A 21,447-nucleotide genomic window follows, 5' to 3' on the forward strand; every position below is an offset into this window, starting at 1 on the left:
ATTTTTTTGTAATTATGAGAGGTTGATTAATCATTTTTATTGTGGAGGGTGTTAATCATAGATATTATCATCTTCATTATTTTAATTTTAGAAAAATGCATGAAACAGTTTCATTATAATTTTATTAAGTATTATATGAAACAATTTCATAACCATATATGAAACAACTTCATCAAAAAAAAATATTATATGAAACAATTTCACAAGATTAAATTTTTTCATAAGATTAAACAATGAAATCGACGGATGAGGGTGGTTTGCACAGTTTGTACAAATTGGATGGTTTGCATTTAATCGCTCCTCTCTCTCTCTCTCTCTCTCTCTATATATATATATATAGAGAGAGAGAGAGAGAGAGAGAGGTAAGTTATTCTACAACTCTTTACATTTGTACAATCAAAACAACATAATCTCAACCATATATTTAGTTTGATTAATATGTGATTTTATAGAAATTTTGATTGTTTCATAATATAAAGTATTAATCATAATTAATGAACTTTATTCATCTTCCATAAATATTCAAATCATAATAAATAAACCTTTATTATTTCCATAAATATTTCAATTGATTAGGTTACATTGGTTATACAAATGAACATGATTGTATTGAAATGTACCCTCTCTCTCTATATATATAATAATAATAATAAATCCTTTTTTCCAGACTATAGACCACTAACATTATATTCTCTAAAATGATTTAAATCAACCAGTGGAATACCTCTTTGCCATGCCAATGCCAAACATATGAATTTTGCTCATTTCACGTCTACGGTCTACTTGACCACAAGTCTTGCATCATGATTCACCCAACAATATATAAATATGATATTTCAACAATTTCAATTAAATCCATAACTTAGTTATGGTCTATTAAAGAAAAAATGGCTTCATATTTATCAAAAGATTGTGACTTTACTTAAAATCTCATTTAAGGTTATATACCTACCAAAAAGAGAAATAATACTTAGGAACCGTTTATCAATTACTTACCGGGTCAATTACCTTACTGAGTGAGCATAGGAAGTGTAGCATCCCAAGATCCACATTTGCATATAACCTTACATTTCATATATGAATAACTCAAAAAGTACACATTCGGTCCCAATAAGTACAAAAAGCTATAATACAAAATTGACAATCAGACTTTCCATAACATTCCTTGTACATAACTTGCATATAAAACAAGTATTCGAAAAACTTAACAAATCAGAGACTGTTCTTCAAAATCCATGCAAGACATAAAAAAAATTCACATTTTCCCTTTTCTCTTATCCCTCGATAAAACTTAACCTGCAATGCACATTTTTAAACACAAAATAAGGGTTAGACCTTGAGGTCTAATGAAAAATCTTTTTTTATGTAATTACAGTGTGAAAATCACCAAAACTTGTTGCAAATCATATTTGTAATTATATAAATAAATATATATATATATATATATATAACCTTGTAATAAAATATAACTCCAATAACGCGATCAAATGTGAGTTATAAATTTTCCTTGTCGCACATGAAATATGACCACTCAGGTCCTCGTATCATTCTGTGTGTGATTACCCAGAGCTCCTCTAGCTCCTAAGGATCTAAGTTCATCTGGCTCTTAAGGACCAGAGCTCCTCTAGCTTTTAAGCCGGAGTAAAGCTAAATAAAACAAAGTCATTGAAGACTGGGCGTTTGGTTCATCGAAATCCGCCAGAATCTGGTGGAATTGAAATGGTCAATTCCGTTGACCAAATTCCATTCCAACGTTTGGTTACCCATGGAATGGAATTGAATTCCAGACATTCCCTCATTTGAGGATTTCATCATTCCTTCATAAAAGTCATGGAATTGAAATCCATTTCATCCAAAATTGTGTAAATGACAAAAATACCCTCTTCCAGTTTCATCAATTGCTTAACGATTTATGCTTGCTTCCCGTTTCTTCTTATCAATTACTGTTGTTGCTTAACGATTTCTGCTTATCTGTTGCTTCCAGTTTCTGCTTAACGATTTCTTCTTGCTTCTCGTTTCTGCTTATTGATTACTGCTGCTGCTTCCAATTTCTTCTTAACGATTTCTGCTTATTTGTTGCTTCCAATTTCTACTTAACGGTTAAAAAATATCAAAGAAAGGATATTTTTGTCTTTTTTATCATTCTATTCTAACTCTGTTGCAAACCAAACAAGCAGATTCCAATTTATTAAACATATTATATTTCATTCTTGCCGACCAAACACTTGATCAAACCTAATAACATTTCATTCCAATTCCTTCCAGATTCCAATTCCTTTGACAGATTTCATTCCTTCAGAAATCATTTTGCGAACCAAACGCCCCCTTAGTCTTGAAGTCTATATCAACTTAAAAATGATACACATAATATGATCAACCAAAGCTCCTATGGTCACTTACCTAAGTATAAAGAAATCCAGAGTTGAGGCAACCAGAGCCTCTCTGTTGACAAGAGCTTCTGGTCTTACCAACAAGAACTTCTGGTCTCCAACTTCTAAAAACAACTAAGGATGCATGACCAACCAGAGGCCCTCTGGACAACCAGAGCCTCTGGTCTCTCTTAACCAAAGCTTATGAAAAATAAGAAGATGAGATATAAGAAGACAATTAGATCTTTAACATAACCAGAGGCCCTTTGGTCAAATATGAAAGTTAACCAGAGCCTCTCTAATCCTCTACTAAAGTTGAAAAAGATCAAGTGAAAAAGTTTTAACTATAAAATTATACTAAAGACTAAGAGTTAGATATAGAGCTCAGATACAGAGCTTGTACTTGTTAAATTTCATGATATAGAGCCTTTATATAAAACATACAAAGCCTCTGGGTCAAAATATGAGTATTTGAAAAACTTGGGATTTTTCATCACAACCAAAGGCCTTCTGGTTAGTCATGATGACCAACCAGAGTCCCTCTGGTTCCTCATCAAAACTTACTTTATTGAAATAATTCAAAGTATAACATCCAGATTAACGCAAAAATATTATTAACTCAAAGCACATCAATCAAAATCTCTCTGGTTATAAACCATTTTCCTCATCTTCATAACAACATTGTTATTATATCAATAAGAACAATAATTTCAAGTCCTCACATCACACAAAAGTGATATCTCAGGATTATTGCATCTTATGGATGTAATAACACGATGAATGATCAAAACTAGATTTCACAATTGTCACTCTTATCTAAAAGTACACTTCTCTTTGATATATCACTCTTATCTCATGGTACACATCTTCTTGATATGCCACCCGTATCCTATGGTATACCTCTCCTTGAAATATCACCCTTATTCCGTCATAAAATTTTAACCAAATCTGTCATTCTTTGCCAGGGATTCATAGAAACTTCATATTAAAAACTTGTACAGTTCTAAACTCAGCTTCATTATCAACCCAAAATAATTTCAAGATCAGCTTGCCTTTTTCTCATAGAACCAAACAATTCAATATTTTAAATACCAAATATAGAAAATTGATAACATAAACTTACCTTATATGCACGTATTCAAAGATGAATCTTACAACTTCGAAATATAATCACAAAATCAACTTTTAACTTCACTTAGTAATTCACACAAGAATGCACATAGTAAGTCTTCTCTCTTTTCCCTTCTTTTAAGATAGAGAATGGATAAGATAAATATATCACTTTTATATGTTATCAAAAACACAGGCGGTGGAGGTTAATAATTTTATAATCCATAATTCACACACAACCTCGTGTAATAAACTATACATGTAATCATAAGCGTTGGAAATATATAAGCAAACAATCATATATAAACAATCTAAAATTCTTTACTTACCAATGCTTTTCAAAAACCATCCCAAATTCTATAACCGAAAAAACCCAATTATCACAGGAAGAACTGGAAATCTTACCCGGTAAGCCTTTATCGGGTGATAAATGCTTGATTGCCAGAAATATCAGCCGATAAGGTAAGAGAGGTGGAATATTAGCTGATAAACGTTTCGTAAACGGTACCTTGGATATAAAGAGCCAATAATTCATGATCATATAAAACAGGATGGTTATATCAGATCAATTCATCCAACATTCATAAACTAACATTATAAGTTACCTTTTTTTAGCTTAACTATCACAGTCAAAATTCCCAGAAAGAGAGTTGAAGAATACAACAATGGTTGCAACTTAATAAACATAATCCACTTAAGTTATCAACCTCCATGGATTCCAACCAGAGTTGAATTGCCCAAAACTGTTTTAAGTCTGTATCTGCATCTGCTTCTTCATTGCCACCACTTTCTCAGACAAAGATATAAGCTGCATAATACAAATCAGAAAGAGGTCATCATGTTTACGTATTAAGGCACAAAAGACTATCAGGGTGCGTTTGGTACCAAGGACAGTACAATACAAAAAAAAAAAAACTTGGTGTCCCACCTTTGGCGTGACATTAGACAGGAACATGACAGGACTCAGTTGTCCCACCAAAATAAGTGGAACAAAAATCTGGAGACAGGGCAAGATAGGTAAATTACTAAACTACTCATTTCAAATTAAAACCCTAAAACTGTATACAATTCTTTCACCCGTTTACCTCACTCTCATCCGTCGAGTCATGTTTGGTAGGCGTACCAAACACACTATGAGTCTATGACCTTAGCATATTTTGCTACATTTTTGGGACTTGGACTCATAAACATAAGCATACTAATCTTTTAGAGCATAGACCATTTGAAATAAAAAGAGGCCTTATGTAATTTGAGTATATTTGCCACATACATTTTAAACGATTCATCATATTTGCGATTGTAAGAAGCACCATCAGTGGACAAGCACAAGCTTAGAAAGCTTTTTTTTTTGGCTTCTAATAATCTAAAAGCATTACAAATCGTTTCTTACGTTATTATATAGCATTCCAGGCTTACTTAGCGCACCAAGACAATGTTGACCCTACAGCCACAGAATGGCTAGAGAAACTAGGAAAGATTCAAGACTCTTAACATCCCAACGCATCCAAATGGGAGAAACTTACAGGCCGATGAAGGAAACCCTGAGATGCTGATAATGGTCAAGTGTTGTCCTTACCAATGCCCACAACAAGATGACATGGCCCAACCTTCAAATTAGAAACCTCGGTTGACTAATAAATGGAATCTAATGGGCCAAACCAAGTGTTCTCAGTTTCCAATTTGTTATCATACCCCTTGCTCCTATTTTTTCTTTTTCTTCCTTTTCTACCTCACACCGATTCTGCTTTTCATTCTCCAAGTCCCATTTACATGCCATGAATATGTTCCACTTATGAGAGATGAAGATGGGAATGGAGAATGAAGGAAATGGTGTGATTGAATCGAAACTACACTTCTCTAAATTAGATGAAGAGAGTAGCAGCATAAGGAAGGCATTTTCAGAGAGGTCCATGCTAGAACACTCGTCACCACGAGGCTCCACCAAAACAATACTATGAGTGTACTTAACTTGAAGGGCCATAAAACCACTCACTAGGAGACATTTTTTCAAAAAATTATATTAAAGCTGTCAATATTAGTGAGAGTGATTGACTTTTTGAACCAACATAGATGCCTCTCTACTGCAAACTAACAATTGTTCTTGTGAAAACGCTATAGTCTGCAAGAATGAATTATTGGATAAATAGTGGATATGTGTATGCCAAGTAAACATTAAACTAACATTATTTTGTCCTAAATCGTTTTGTGCATTTTGCAAGAACAATAGTCTATTAAGTTGTTCAAAAAGTCTATCACTCTTATTAATTGGTGGTAAATTAGAAAATATATAGGACGATCTATCTAAATGTTTATACATGTAGATATAATAACACCAACCTGTTGAGCAACCTGTTCTAGGCGTTTCTCCTCTTGAGTTGTCTCTTCTATTGAGATGATTTTCTCAATCTCTTCTTGAGTTGATTCTTCCATTGAGATGAGCTTCTCAGTCCCATCTTCAGTTGACTCTTCCATTGTGATGACCTTCGCAGTCCCCTCTTGAGTTGACTCTTCTACTGAGATGACTTTCTCAGTCTCCTTTTGAGTTGACTCTTCCATTGTGAAGACCTTCTCAGCCCCCTCTTCAGTTGACTCTTCTACTGAGATGACTTTCTCAGTCTCCTCTTGAGTTGACTCTTCCATTGTGATGGCCTTCTCAGTCCCCACTTCAGTTGATTCTTCTATTGAGATGACTTTTTCAGTCTCCTCTTGAATCGACTCTTCCATTGAGATGGTTTTCTCAGTCTCCAAAGGAGAAGTTTTGTTCTCTTCTTTCTTCTTCAAGTCACACAAGTCACTTCCCTCGGTGCTCAAGGTCCCTCGTTTCCTTTTCCTTTGGAATGTGTACTTGATAACCCTACTACTTGTTGGTTGAATAGGAACCCCACCAGTCTCTAAAGCCTTAGACTTCGGAGGGTCAACTTGAGCTTCTGAGCTCAGTGGCGGCTTTTCATGCCCCACAGGTAGAAGTTCCTCTCTAATTCTGCTGTGAACATCGCTTACTCTTACCAAATCTGTAGCAATCTTAATACTTCCATCAGGATTTTCCCCTTTGGAACGTTTGACTGACCTTGAGGTAGTCAAACATGAATTATCAGATACATGATCCATCTCCTTGACTTGATCCAGCAGTAGATTTGGGCATGATGTTCTCTTTTTCGTATTTGGACTGGCTCTTTTCCTGCTTTTTTTCCTTTCATCCCCAAGAGAGAGCGCTTTATGTAGTTTCTCACCTTCATCCACTTTGGTAATCATATCAGGCCTAATGTGGTTCGTTTGTTCAGGTAATGACAATTCTCTATCCAACGGTGTCCGTTCACATGCACGAATTCTATGAGTACACCCACTTTTGTACAGCTTTGTTCCTTTGCTTCTCAATATTATAGATGGTAAATCTTGGTCATTAATACAAGACTTCCATAAAGGAAATAAAGAATTATGCAATCTCTGGCCTTTGTTATCCTGATCTTTAACAGAATTCCCAATGTCAAAAGGTGGAACAATGTCCGGTTGTTCTTCTACATGAGGAAATACGATACCATCAGGATTACTCAATACATTTTTCTCCAATGCTTCATAGACTTGTAACATGGGATTAACTTCTCTTGGTGTGACCCTCTCCAGTTCAGTCTGCACCGCACTTAACTCTTCTCTGAGGTCTTTCACTATGTCCTCGGCTTCCTGGAGTTGTGCTTCTAGTTCTTCAATTTTCTTTTGTTGGGCTCGGGATGCCATTTCTGCTTCACTAATCTGAAATTTTGTCAAAACAGTTCGAATCATATTCTGATAATATTTGAAGGAAGTATATAATTATTACGAGCACATCATGCAAACACAAAATCACGCAACGGATGTGAACCTTCAAACATGCAAGGTTTAAATTATCTGTGTAGTTAAAAACTCCAATACTTACCATCTTTTGATTTTTCATTTTTCTCCCATCATAAGCACGCAAATTCAAATAGGCAATCAAGGAGTAGTTAGAAAGAAAAGTTTTTAACCAACATCTAACTAAATATAACATAGATAAATCACCGTAACAAATTAATAAACTTTTTAAAGGCAAGTACAAGGATTATGGCAAAAGCCTACAAGAACAGTAAATGGGAACACATGGATTTATGGTACGTGCATAACTTTTGTCGATGACCAGATCAGCTCATGATGCTATGGTAACATGAACCCTCCTACCACACTAATTAAATATTACGAAAAAGAAAAAGAAGGTATTTTGGTACACGACGGCTCCAAAGCTTTGCAAGGATTTAGGAGGGAAACCTTCCTCAATAAAAGATCCATTTTCCAGTTCCCTAAATATGTTTACAAAAAGCAAGGCTTAGGGATTTTTGGTCAATAAAGATTTGATGAAATACAAACTACTGTAAACGAAAAAACCAGCTTTATTGTTGCAAACTTGAGATGTATATGAATTCAAAAAACACTGTTTCTGATCACTCATTCCACTTTTTTCTTATCAATTTTACAGGGTATACAGAGCTATGTACCTCCCTTGCTCATAGTAGAGTGTATTATCATGGTAAAGACAATACTACCCACATCCATGCATATATTTATTAGGTAAATGGATATTGAATTATTGATACATAAGAAGCTTATTAAATCATCAGACCATGGCCAACTGTACCCAGAGAATTCATCAAATCTTAATACTTTATTACTCGTAGTACTCAAAAAGGGTCTATAAAATCTAGAAGGCCAAGTTATACCATCCACTGCCATTGGAATAAGCTTAAAAGCGGGATTCCCAATTCCCAAATATAACACTCAGAAATACTGTTCAAGGTTACACTTCCAAATCACTAAGCAACAAGTTAGTTTTCTATACAAATTATGACATTCGTTGAGCCTTTATGAGTGCAAAGCAAAGTAACTAATGAAAGAAGATTCGCTTCCAATATCCTAGAGAAGACCAAATGTCTTAAGGCAGTCCAGCATTTGCCTCTTAAGTTTGTATTTATGCTAGTTTCCTTTTGCTTTATTTACCTTTTGCTAGGTTAGGAAATATAAACGCTTTATGAATCGTGGTCGATGGTCAAAATGTAATTACTATGATGTAGGAATCATGTCAATACAATTGTTAAATTGTTGCCTACCATATATTCCAAGGTTATCAATACACATATTATGTCCTTTCTTTCTTTGACAGTTTCAAGAATACTATCGGTTCCAGATTTGGTGTAACAAAGTGCATGTCTCGTCAAGGCATAAGGTACATACATTAACATTGTGTGCTACATCATCATAATGGCAGCAATAAATATTTCTTGCCATTAAAAAATATAATGAAGCTCTCTTTCCAAAAAGAAGATAATGAAGCTTATGCAGATTCTAGTTTGAACTGTTAGCAAATGTGATCATATTCATACGTTCGCAAGGACGTTATATGAGATAAGAATCAAGTGATGTTCATAATTTCCATCTTCAACGTCCTTCATTGCTCCCTATATATCGCATTTGTCCTTTCAATTTATCTACAAAACTCTATCTCACGGACACACAAGCACACTTAAGCAAAGCAAAGTTGCATAATAAGCAAAATGTCCCACTTGCATTATCAAATGACAGACGACAAAATAGGGAAACGTTATGAAGGAAGACAACTTAATAGATGCCATCAGCTATATCATAACAAATTAACAACATAAAAGATATCATACACACACAAGATTCAGAATAATGATACATAGTCCTTGATACCCATTTATGTAGTTTCGGATTTTTCCTAGGAATCTAGCATACCAAAAGAATGAAGCTATCAAAGATCAACAAAACCCTATTTGCATTCCACAAAAAAAATAGTCCCCTCCATAGTCAATTAATCTTGAGAAACACCAGAAACCAAAATAGCTCAAAGACTTCATAGCACAAATTTGCAGCACACATTCTTAATAACAACATTTGAGTCAATGAACACAGCATATTTCTGATGATGACAAACTAGGAAAGAGATCACAACCCTAATTTCCAGAAAGACCAATTTAGCTAAACCCTTGGTGTTCAAAATCAACTCCAATTCCATATAGAACTGAAATTTTACCAGGCAAAAAAATGCACAAAAACCCAGATGCAGAAAACATAAAAAAAAATCACAAATTTATCAAATCAAATAACCTAAAGAACAGAAGCCCTAAAACAAAAAAAGGAAACCCCCACTTCCATTTATCACAAATGCGACAAAAGGGCAGAATTTGAATTTTACTTGTTATACCTTAGAATCCATCATCTGTTTGAGTCTCATAAGCATTTGAATCGCGTCCTCTTTCGATTGTTTGAGCTCTAATTCTAATCGAAGTGCTCTCCGTTCGGACACCATAATCCTCGCCGCTGCCTCTTTCGCTGTATTCAGTATCATATCAGCATACGCAATCTTCAACTCCGTCAACTTCTGTAACAATCAAACATCAAAAACAAAAACATCAGAATGTAAATTTAGACGATCAACCCCGATTTCCTTCGAAACACAAAATCAACAACCCAAATCAAAGGGAAAACCCGAAAAAAATGCTCAGGTGAGTTGTTAAGCAGTGTTCGCGGCTTCCGCCACCACCGGGCGGTGCAAAAGATAACGGCAATGTGTACCGAAAGTTTACCTCATCGGCGTTCATCGTTAGAGAATCGAAGAGGAAATTTTGGGGATTTAAGACCCTAGGAAGTTTGTTGTGTCTCTTTGTTAGCAGCTGTCTGTTATGAACTGCAATTTCAGTTGCCCTTGTGACGGTTTTACCCCTGGTCTTTTTTCGAGTTACCGAAATTGCCACTATTTGGTTGATCTTGCGATCCGTTACATTACGTTTCTGGAGCGGGTTTCTTGTTTTTTCGATTTTGATTTTGATTTTAAGGTTTTCTCTTGTGGGCCCGCGGCGCGAACCTGGTCTTATGACGTGGCAGACAATGAGGGTTACACATGGAAAATGAACACGTGGTCAATGTTAAGTCAACTATATTTGTCGATTTTTATTTGGAAAAAGTTTGAAAATCTATACTATAATATTTTAACAAACACTTTTCAAAACTAATTTTTACATGTAAAATATTATTTATTGATGTGTATTATTTAAAATTATGATTATAAGTAGATTATATGTAAATATAACTTATTAAAATTTTATATTTGAATTTGTATAACTAACTGAAGATAAACGTAATTAAATACAAGGTAAACATTTTCCTTAAATATACAAAAAAACTAAAATATAATTAAAATAATCATTGAGTTATAACAGAATACTTAATTTTTATCTTTATAAAATTATATTATTAAACCAAAAATAATTTATTTCGTTATAACCTAAATTAAATTATAAGAAAAAATTAAACTAAAGAAATTACACAAAAAAACAAGAATTTTTAGATAGTTAATTTGATACTAATATCGATATATTTTTTTTCAAATTTTTATGATGTATTTAAATTTATATTTTATTCCAAAATAAAAATATTATCGCTTTCTTAAAACCACATAAAGTTGTATTGTAACATCGATGGAGACAAATATGAAAATGAAACATTAAAATCGAAATTTATCTCGCTGCATTGCACGAGTACCCTTCTAGTGAACTTTAGTGTTTGAAATAATTAAGTTTTTAGATAATTTTTTGAAACAAATAAATTTTTGGACATTTGAAAACCTGTTAAATAACTCATTCGACTTTTGAAAACATATTAAATACATCTTTATGACATATACAACTGGTTAATATGGTAAAATAATGAAAAAAAGTCAGAAAAAAAGCCAATGGACATTCATATTTTGAACGATTGAGTCCCTAAACGTTTTTTGTACTAAAAAATACTTGCATCTATAAAATGAAACAAATATACCAAAAAAATACTAATATCTACAAAAAAACTACTTACAATTAAAAAAAATTATTGATCAAATTTATTTTAGTTAAAAATAAAAATATATGTCTAACAGTAATTTTTCAAATTAGAAAAATTAAAAAAGAATAAAAAAGAATTGGTAATTAAATTTATTTTAATTAAAAATAATATATTTCGTATATGATTTTTCTCAAATAATAAAATTTTAAAATAAGATATTACTGATGAAATTTATTTTAATTAAAAGTAAAATATATTTTATTGGTGATTTTCTAAATTAAAAAAATAGAAAACAAATTAATTAAATTACTAATGGATTAACAATAAGATTTAACTAATCATATAATTATTTAAAATTCGTCGCTAGTTTTCATTGGTATATATACATGGATTACTTATATTTAATTGATGGCTAACTTGACCATCATCAGACGTTCTAACACAGTAACATGTTAATAACGTAAAAGATTGTGTTTGAATTTTGTCGATGATATCATTTCACTGACGGATTAATGACAAATTTAATTAATTATGTATTTAGTTAAAATGTATCATTAATCAGTCCATAATTTAATCAAATTAAATAAACTTCATCAGTATCCTTTTCAAAAAAAAAATTTAATTTTTTTAATTTGAAAAATTAAATAAAAAATATATTTTATTTTTAATTAAAATAAATTTAATCAGTAATTTTTTTAAATGTTTTTTTATTTTCTATGATTTATTATTGATAGGATATTTTTATTTTTAATTAAAATAAATTTAATCAGTAATTTTTTTAAATGTTTTTTTATTTTCTATGATTTATTATTGATAGGATATTTTTATTTTTAATTAAAATAAATTTTATCAATATTTTTTTTAATGTAAGTACTTTTTTTTGTAAATGTAAGTATGTTTTTGATATATTTGTTTTATTTTATAGATGTAAGCATTTTTTGGTTCAAACAATATTTAGAGACTTGATAGTTTAAAATATGAAATGTCATTGGTTTTTTTCCAGACTTTTTCAAATATTTCATCATATTAACCAGTTGTATAAGTCATAAAGACGTAACTAATAGGTTTTAGAAAGTCCAATGAGTTATTTAACAGGTTTTGGAATATCGAATGATTTATTTGTTACAAAAAATTATCCAAATACTAAAGTCCATTAGATTTTTTAGACTTTTTAGTTTTTGTTTTGGTAACATATCTTTTTTTCATAAAAATAAAAAAGTATTTAAATTTTTGTTTGACTTTATACCACACTTCATAATTTTTCTATATTAAAACTTTAATGCTTTAAAAAAATTACATACAATTCCGATAAATACTTTATTTTGATAATTCTAACATTTAATAAAATATCTGATACATTTGATCAGAGTAAAGTTTATTTTTGGTTTCTAAAGTTTGTTACTTTAACGATTTTCGTCCCTTAACTTTATTTTGATATATTTCTCCCTCACATTATAATTTTCGTCCCTCCTCCATTTCGTCAAGTCCAATTAAATAAGGGATATTTCAGTCCTTTTAAATATTTGTATGTTTTCTATGAAAATAAAAATTATATATACATGTTAATAGAAAATCAAAGACCAAGGGCCAAAACTATAGTTTTATTTTTGTTTTCAGGGGCCAAAACTGTAAGTTTTTTTTGGTCATCTTCTCCGGCCAATATTCCTTCTCCGACCACTGATCAGAAGCATCCACACACACAAAATCAATACAAATTCAAACCTTAATCACATAAACTCAACCAAAATCCAAATCCTAATCATCAAACTCCAGCCAAATCTAAATAATAAATCTGGACCATCACCCATTTCCTCATCTCTGGGAATCAAATTTAAATCGCAAAATGAAATCCAAATCTAACACAATGGTGGTGCTCGTTTGATTTTTCTCTCCATCCACCATCCTCATGGTTTTCATCGAGGCCCATATGAGGCCAAGATAAGCTTGGGGGAGGGACTATTGAGGTGATAGACACTATGTACTGGTTATGGTGTTTTAAGACGGTGGTTTGCTGGGAAACCACCACCTACACCAACACTCACCACCGTCACAAATTATAAAATCAAACATAAATTTAAGGACTTTAACAAAGCATCAAAACATCTTTGATTCAACAATTAAGATTCGAAAACAACATAGCTTCAAGACATTTTTTACTCAAAATCTTAAAGCCATAAAGCAAACACTAAATTAAACAAAATCCTAAATCAAAATCAAACCTACAACCGATGGTTGAAAATGAAGCCGAAGATGGTCGACGTTGCACCTTGAGTAGAGGGAGATGATGATGCCCCTCTGTCTGTTCACATCTTCATTTTTGTCAGCTTCTGTTTACATCGTCCATCTCACATGACTGAAGATCGAGGTTCACATCTTGATTATGCATCTTCATGGTTAGTGGAGTAGAAAAAAGTCATTGCAGACACTTCTTGGGAAGATAAAGATGTTATTACTTAGATTCAGGAAACGAATTTCGTTCGTACAACGATATTGAATCGAAAAAATCCCAAATATATATATATATATATATATATATATAAAGAGAGAGAGAGAGGGAGAGATGAGCGATCAATTGCAAACCACCATCATTTGTGAAAACATTACAAACCAATCTCATTCATCCATTTTCTTGATCAATGGTCAAGATTAAGTAATGTTATATTAGGAAATTAAAAAAAAGTTTAATTTTTAATTAAACGAAGGGTAAAATCGGCAAATCACCCATATGAATCTCTTTCACTGTATGAAACTGTATTTCATCACTGTCCTCTTCACTGTATGAAACTGTATTTCATCACTGTATGCAACTATTTCACTGTATGAAAAACATTATTTCATCGTTGTATGAATATGGTTCACAATATTTTAATATGTATTTCTTAACTAGATAAACATGTATTTCTTCATTGTATGAATCTGTTTCATAGTAATTATTTATATGTGTGAATTTGGTTCACTGTATGAATCTGTTTCACATTATGAAACTGTATTAATCTGTCATCTTCATTGTATGCAACTATTTCACCGTTTTATTTTAAAAACAATTGATTTACACCTTCCATATAAACGGTTTCTATATTTACGTTTCCATATTTAAAAATAATTAAATCATTTTCAATATTAACCATTATACAGTAAAATGACAATTATACCCTTACTTATTAAAATTAAAGAAAAAAAAGTTCCTATTGGTTGAGAGTGGTTTGTATAATTTTCACGAATCAGGTGGCTTGCAATCTAACCCGCCTCTATATATATAATCGACATATATATGTATAATTACATATGAAATACAACAATGAATTGAGTAAGACTTGATGACTAACTTGATTATCTTGATGTGAATCCAACAAAGAACGAGTATGAGATTGAGGCCTGCGGTGGCAGTGTTCTTAGACAGAAGTTCGTCCTGTGTATGGTGAATTGGATGTCTATCTAGAGGATACAACAATCCGTTCAAGAAACAAACTAAAACCTGAATAATCGATTATGCTTCCATATGCAATCGATTAGAACGAGGGAAGCAAAACCCAATTTTTTTTTCGTATGTCTACCAAAAAAAGTGGATTTTGAGGGTATTAATTGTATGCCTTAACAGCCGGATAGAGTCGAGCCGCTGTCACACTCTGTTTCTCGTTATCAACGAAAACTCGCTAATGATATCAAGAGACCCCAAGGCCCAAGGCCTTCTTGATATTTAATATGTGTTGGACCCAACTAGATAGTTAAGCAAGCAATTTAACACTAGCTATGACCTTGATAATATAAGGCACTTAAAAATTTGAGATTTGGTCTATGTGGGACAAACCAAATACCCAACCAAAGATAGTGGGGTTGTGGTGGATCTAGCTGTTATATTAGGAGAGAGATAGAAAGAGAACACGGTAAAGGATATAGGTGTAAATGATGCGAATCGAGCTCGAATATCAATATACTCGACTCGAACTTGATAGCCATTTCTCAAGTTCGAACTTGACTCGAAAGCTCACGAGTAGTTAAAAACTAGACTCGACTCAAACTCGATTGCAATTTTTTAAACTCGAACTCCTTTGAAGCTCGAAACAAGCTCGAACTGCAACTCGAATCCAGGTAGAACTCAAACTCGAATCAAACTCGAACCAAGCTCACTCATTGAAATTTATGAAACTGTAGGGTCTTCTCTTATAAATTTTAAAACTTAAAGGTGTTCTCTTAGTTTTTATAAAACTAAAGAGATCTACTTCAAACTTCATCATCAAAAAGAAAAAGTTATAAATTTCATTCACATTTCTCTCTTTTTATAACATTTTTTCTCTCTTCCTTTACTATCTCTCTTCCTATGCAGGACAATCACCAACACTTTTATAGTTTTTCTTTGTCTTTTTTTAATAAAAAATAATTGATTAGTTTTTATAATTACAAAATGCATAATCTTGTTCAAATATCTAAAAATATAAGACATTTTTATTATTTACATTTTTTACAAATTTTATAAAAATTGATTATATTTTAAAACTAATTATATATAAAAAATCGAGTATCTCACGAGCTTTTCAAGTCGAGTATTGGGTAGCTTGACTTGACTCGTTAATATGTCGAGGAGTTGAGTGTTGACCAAGTCGATCTCAAGTTGTCTCGTATCATTTACACCCCTAGCCAAAGAGGAGGAGAAGGAATTTATTCTTTTTCTTTTACAAAATTAAAATATTATAATATATAACTAGTTATATACATGTGTTGAAATGGAATGGAATGTAAAAGTTTCATCAAGCTTTATTATTTTAAAATCTCAAACTCTTTATTCTTTTTAAAATATGTTAAATTCAAAATTCCATATATAAAAATGATGGTATTAGTGATCTTTGACAAAAATTAATAGTTTAAAACAGCAAACACCTTAGATATTGTTATTATGAATAACCCTTATTACCAAGAAAATTTTAATTCAAAATAATTAGAAATTACAAGGAAGACTAAAGTTACATAGAACCCTGTTATAATTGAAAGGATGTCTCAACATCAAAATCACTAAGAACCCGACTATAAGTGATGTTGCTGAACACATAGATGGTTTAGCTTATTGCAAGTACCAAAACACAACAAACTGAAACCAAATACGATTCCATTTAAGGTTATATACCTAAATGACTCTTATAGACAGACGATAATGCCTCTTAACTTGTCTGAAAGTCATCGATATCAAGAGGTCATTTACTTAAATAATCCTTGTTTTTCCTCATAATGAAATGAAACCAAAACTGAAAACATACTAAAATGTTAATGTGGCATTTCACGATGCAACTCTCATGCGGAGTTGTGTCTATCAGATGGATCGGTTCAATTCTTACCTGGGAAAGAAAAGAGTCACAGAGTTTAAAGCCAAGACTTGAGGTTACAACAAAAAGCTTTAATTTGTCAGTAGGTAATAACATATGGTGATGCCTAGAGAAGAGAAGGTGAGGGCATTTGAACCAATGGTCTCGATGGGGCCAAAAACCACCAAGCTTTAAGCTTGACAATTATGTAGTAACAGTTTCATTTGCCTACATTGACTATAATGTCAAAGAAACTACTTCCCAACTTAAGATTCATATGAATATAACAAGTGGTAAGTACCAAAAAATCGTTGTTAAATTGTACAACAAAAAAAATAACAATAAATTGTCAATTACTAGTTAAAAGGACTACACTCAATACAGAAAAGGGAGTATGTATTATTGTATCCTCCAAAAAGAAGTCAATCTAATATAAATCCCTTATTTACAATTCCAAATACAGAGTATGTGCCAATATTACCAATGCTAAACGAATATTGTCCTCATAATACTATAAAAAACTTAACAGCCATTTCTCCCAATGACGTCAGTCTCACACCTCTAACCTGTTCAATTTTACGACGAAAATCAAAATGATGATGGATAGGAAGAAATACAAAAATTCTCCTAGGGTGCAAAAGTTCAAATCTTTCTTAGCATACCATTGTGAAGCAACATTGACATTTAGCAAGTGTGTCCCCATGTGCTCGCTAAGATCGACATCCTAGAAGAAAAAAGAATCGAAAACACATGTATGTAAGCTTTCTAAAATGAAATCAATACTGGCAACAACTTGCAATTTAACAAACAATGATCATCAAATATAATCCCAAGTCACTTAAAACAAGATTAATTACTCCATTTCTACAAACTTCAAGTTCAAATTACAAAAGATTCATAAAATGACTAAACTATCAACAGATTGAGATTATAGGGTTTTGATTCTTACCTGAAGGAGAGAGTAAAAAAATTTCAAATTGAAGAGTAGAAAATGAAATAGAGAGAAAATATATTTTGAATCTAGGGTTTTGAATCGGTGACAAAAAGGATAGTAATCTGAACCGGTGTTGTAACATTGGGGGCTTACCCACTACCCTCTACTACATACACAGGACTAAGAGCAAAAAAACCACCTTCAAAAAGCATTTGACATGGTAGAGTAGAATGGTGAAGTAACTAGGGAATGATAAGAAGATACCAAAAAAAAAACATGGCTCACCTGATTTGCGACTGAAAGGAGGAAGCTGGGTGTGTTGGTTTATTGACTTGGTAGCAAATAAGCTTCGGAATTATAGGAGCAGAGTGTGCGTTTTTTTAAAGGATTGGCAAGTCAATCCACATAGCTTTCTGTTAGAGTTCCTTTAGCAGCTTTTTATGCTTTCTGTTTTGTAACAACTCTATTTAAAGAGCATCTTTTAGTTCAATAAAGTATAAAATATATTTGATCCACTGTGTTTTGGTTCCAACTTGTTTAGCTCTAACAACTGGTATCAGAGCCCATCACTGGGACTGATTGAGAGATTGAGAGTGCAAAAGAAAGGAGAATAAAGAAGTAGAAAGGAAGAAAGAAGGCAGAGAGATGACATAAATTTAACACTGGAGAGGAGTTTGTAGTACCTTCGATACCAAAGTTTGATGGTCATTATGACCATTGGGCAAAATTGATGGAAAATTTCATAAGATCAAAAGAGTATTGGGATCTTATTAAATATGGGATTTCCATGAAAGGGGAACCGACACCATCGGAGGCACAACAAAAGATAAGGAATGCCTAGATACTAAAAATTTGAAGCTGAAGAATTATCTGTATCAAGTATTGACAGGGACGTCTTGGACACTATCTTGAATACGAAAAAAAGCAAACAAATCTGGGATAACATGAAGCAAAAGAATGCATGATCGACCAGATCCAAACAAGCACAACTGCAATCTCTAAGGAAGGACTTTGAAACGCTAAGTATGAAAGAAGGAGAATCGGTAAATAACTATTTTGCTCGAACCTTAGCAATAGCTAAAAGAATGAATAATTGTGGAGAGAATGTTCAAGAGAACACCATTACAGAGAAGATATTGAGGTTGATGACGATGAACTTCAATTATGTACTATGCAGTATTGAAGAGTTCAATAATCTGTATACTATGACCTTGGATGAACTACAAAGCAGTTTGCTCATCCATGAGCAAAGAATGAAGAGCAACATTGAGGAAAAGTAGGTTCTCAGAGTCTCAGAAGAAGAAAGAACAACAAGAGGAAGAGGTTGAGGCAACTTCAGGGGATCATTTAGACGAGGAAGAATCTATGGAATATCCACAGTAGAATGCTACAAATGTCACAAGTTAGGTCATTTTCACTACGAATGCCCAGCGTGGGAGAGAGAGGCAAACTATGCAGAACTACAGGAGCACGAAGAACTTCTTCTGATGGCATATGTTGAAAAGGAAGGAACTAAAGGGAACAAGGTATAGTTTCTCGATTCAGGATACTCTAACCACATGACATGCAACATAAAATGGTTCTATCACATTTGATAAGGAGATCACACCGTAAAACTCGGGAATGATGCACGAATACAAGTTAGCGGGAAAGAAAGTGTCAAGCTTAAAATTGACGAGATAGTTCATGTAATCGGTGACGTTTACTATGTTCTGGAACTATCAACAAACTTATTAGTGTGGGGCAGCTACAAGAGAGAAAATTGGCCATTCTGATACAAGATGGGTGTTGCAAGATATTTCATGAGAGGTACAGACTCATCTTACAATCTAATATGTCAATAAACAGAATGTTCATTCTGTTAGCCGAAGTCGGTTCTTCCTCTTGCTTGCAGGTCAGTACAGATGATCTATCATCCTTGTGGCACCAAACGTACGGTTACCTGAGTTACAAAAACCTGCAATAAGCGTATGGTAATCAAATGGTAGAAGGGTTGCCACAGATAAATAACGTGGGTAACGTATGTGTGGCATGCAATAAAGGGAAGAAACACAGAGAAATCATTCTGAAACAAGTCAAATGGAGAGCCACGGAGTGCTTGCAACTTGTAACGCCCCAATCCACACATTGCATGTAATACATATTTTCATATCAAAGAAACACATATTCATTCACCATTCAGGTCCCTTAATACAAGATTCTATCATGACCAAATACAAGATCCAAAAATTCAAAATACATCTTGAACTAATTCATCAAAACTATGCATCAAAAGCATCTCTTCATCCAAAAATACATGTAAGAAAAGCATTACATCTTTTCCTTTCCCTTACCTTCTACAYGTCCTGCAATACACATTTTAAAATCACAAAAACGAGGGTTAGACTAAAGAGTCTAGTGAGTTACCCTAATCATGTAATTGCAGGGTGAAGGATCACCAAAACCTTTATTAAACAACTATTCATATATATGACAAATATATAAATACGCAAGAAGGTAATATCAAACCATTTTCCATTATCAAGCTAACCATGTAGCTATACAAATTCCGTACCTTTGAACCAATCGGGTTCCATTTAATACCATTTTAAACCTTTTCTTTATCAAATAAGGTTTAAACAAAGATTCAGGCCAAACCTGACGTTTTCCTCTAAATAACATCCAGACTATGATTTCCAATAAGAACCTTGATCCTAAATCTTTAAATCACAAAGAAATAAAGATTCCAGACCACGATAATCTTAAGGGATATAATAGAAAGTGTTATATAATATCACACATACAGACAATGCCACCCTTATATCAAATGTAAACATCTCCTTGATATGCCACCCTTATATCAAATGGACACCTCTCCTTGATATGCCACCCTTATATCAAATGGACACCTCTCCTTGATATGCCATCCTTATCACTTCATCAAAACATTTATAAAATAATTCGAATAGACCGCAGTCATTGGAATTGTTATCAGTCTGAAAACATTTATATCAAAACTTCATTTTTAAGATAAAATAACAATTTCTTTTAAAAACCCAAAATATCATCACAAATCCGGTCAACAAGTCCGGTCAACAAATCCGTGTCAACAATCATCCGGTTAACAAGTCCGGTTAACTAGTCCGGTCAACAACCGTCCGGTTTAAAACACTTGGAATACATTCCACTTTGTCCGGACATCTAATCCGGTCAACACATCACATATTTTTTTTGAACGGTTTACACTTAGAACAAATTCATATTTTGAATGGATAACAAATCCGGACAACAGTCCGTTCAAGACTCGTCCGGTTTAAGACTAAACCGCTCACCACATGATCGTATTCCTACTTCTCAGTTTAAAATCATAAATAATACTATCATTTATAAACCGCTCAACACTCAACCGGTTTACCAACTCCGGACAACAAACCGCTTAAGGCTTGTCCGGTTTAAACTAGTCCGATCAATAAGCCGCTCAAGGCTTATCCGGTTTGAGAACAATCCGGTCAATAAACCGCCTAAGGCTTGTCCGGTTTAAATACTTATCCGGTCACTCTTTGTCCGGATAATTACTTAAACAATAAAATCATGGTTTCTTCCCAATATGAACAATACCAATCATACAAATAAAACCAGTAGAATCTTTATACAAAAAGGTTTAGAAACCACTCACCTTATAAAGCTTTTCAAAACCAAAACTTGAAACCAACTTGATTCTCCAAACACTTGAAGTCACCTTCTTGTAATCCGGACAACTCTTCTTTAAAATCACTCAAATTTCTCAAAATAGCCAAAAGAGAGCAAATGAAGAGGTGAAGCCTCTTTTTATACTTTCCTTTTATGGAAAGTCAGTTTCACTAAAACAAGTGCATGCATCTAAATCCCACATATTCACTTATGCATATAACCACTAACA

The 21,447-nt window shown here is 32.8% G+C and overlaps 1 protein-coding gene across 1 annotated transcript; it reads right to left on the bottom strand.

Annotated features, from left to right (window-relative positions):
• Positions 1 to 4,013: 4,013 nt before the first annotated feature.
• LOC112511517 lies at positions 4,014 to 10,292 on the bottom strand. The gene is made up of 4 exons (XM_025117162.1): positions 10,088 to 10,292; positions 9,706 to 9,882; positions 5,817 to 7,226; positions 4,014 to 4,287 (listed from the first exon to the last, which is right to left on the bottom strand). The coding sequence occupies exons 1-4, from the start codon at positions 10,100 to 10,102 to the stop codon at positions 4,228 to 4,230; spliced, it is 1,662 nt and encodes a 553-aa protein (XP_024972930.1). The 5' UTR covers positions 10,103 to 10,292; the 3' UTR covers positions 4,014 to 4,227.
• Positions 10,293 to 21,447: the final 11,155 nt, after the last annotated feature.

The sequence above is a fragment of the Cynara cardunculus genome (genome assembly GCF_001531365.2).
Source record: "Cynara cardunculus var. scolymus isolate 2C chromosome LG 4, CcrdV1, whole genome shotgun sequence".
Lineage (NCBI taxonomy): Eukaryota > Viridiplantae > Streptophyta > Magnoliopsida > Asterales > Asteraceae > Cynara > Cynara cardunculus.

Bases quoted from the DNA above. Each gene is read 5' to 3' on its own strand.
- LOC112511517 (XM_025117162.1), bottom strand. The intron at 7,227-9,705 runs GTATAACAAGTA...ACAAAATTTCAG, and splicing joins AACAGATGATGGATTCTAAG to ATTAGTGAAGCAGAAATGGC. The intron at 4,288-5,816 runs GTTGGTGTTATT...TGTATTATGCAG, and splicing joins TAGAACAGGTTGCTCAACAG to CTTATATCTTTGTCTGAGAA.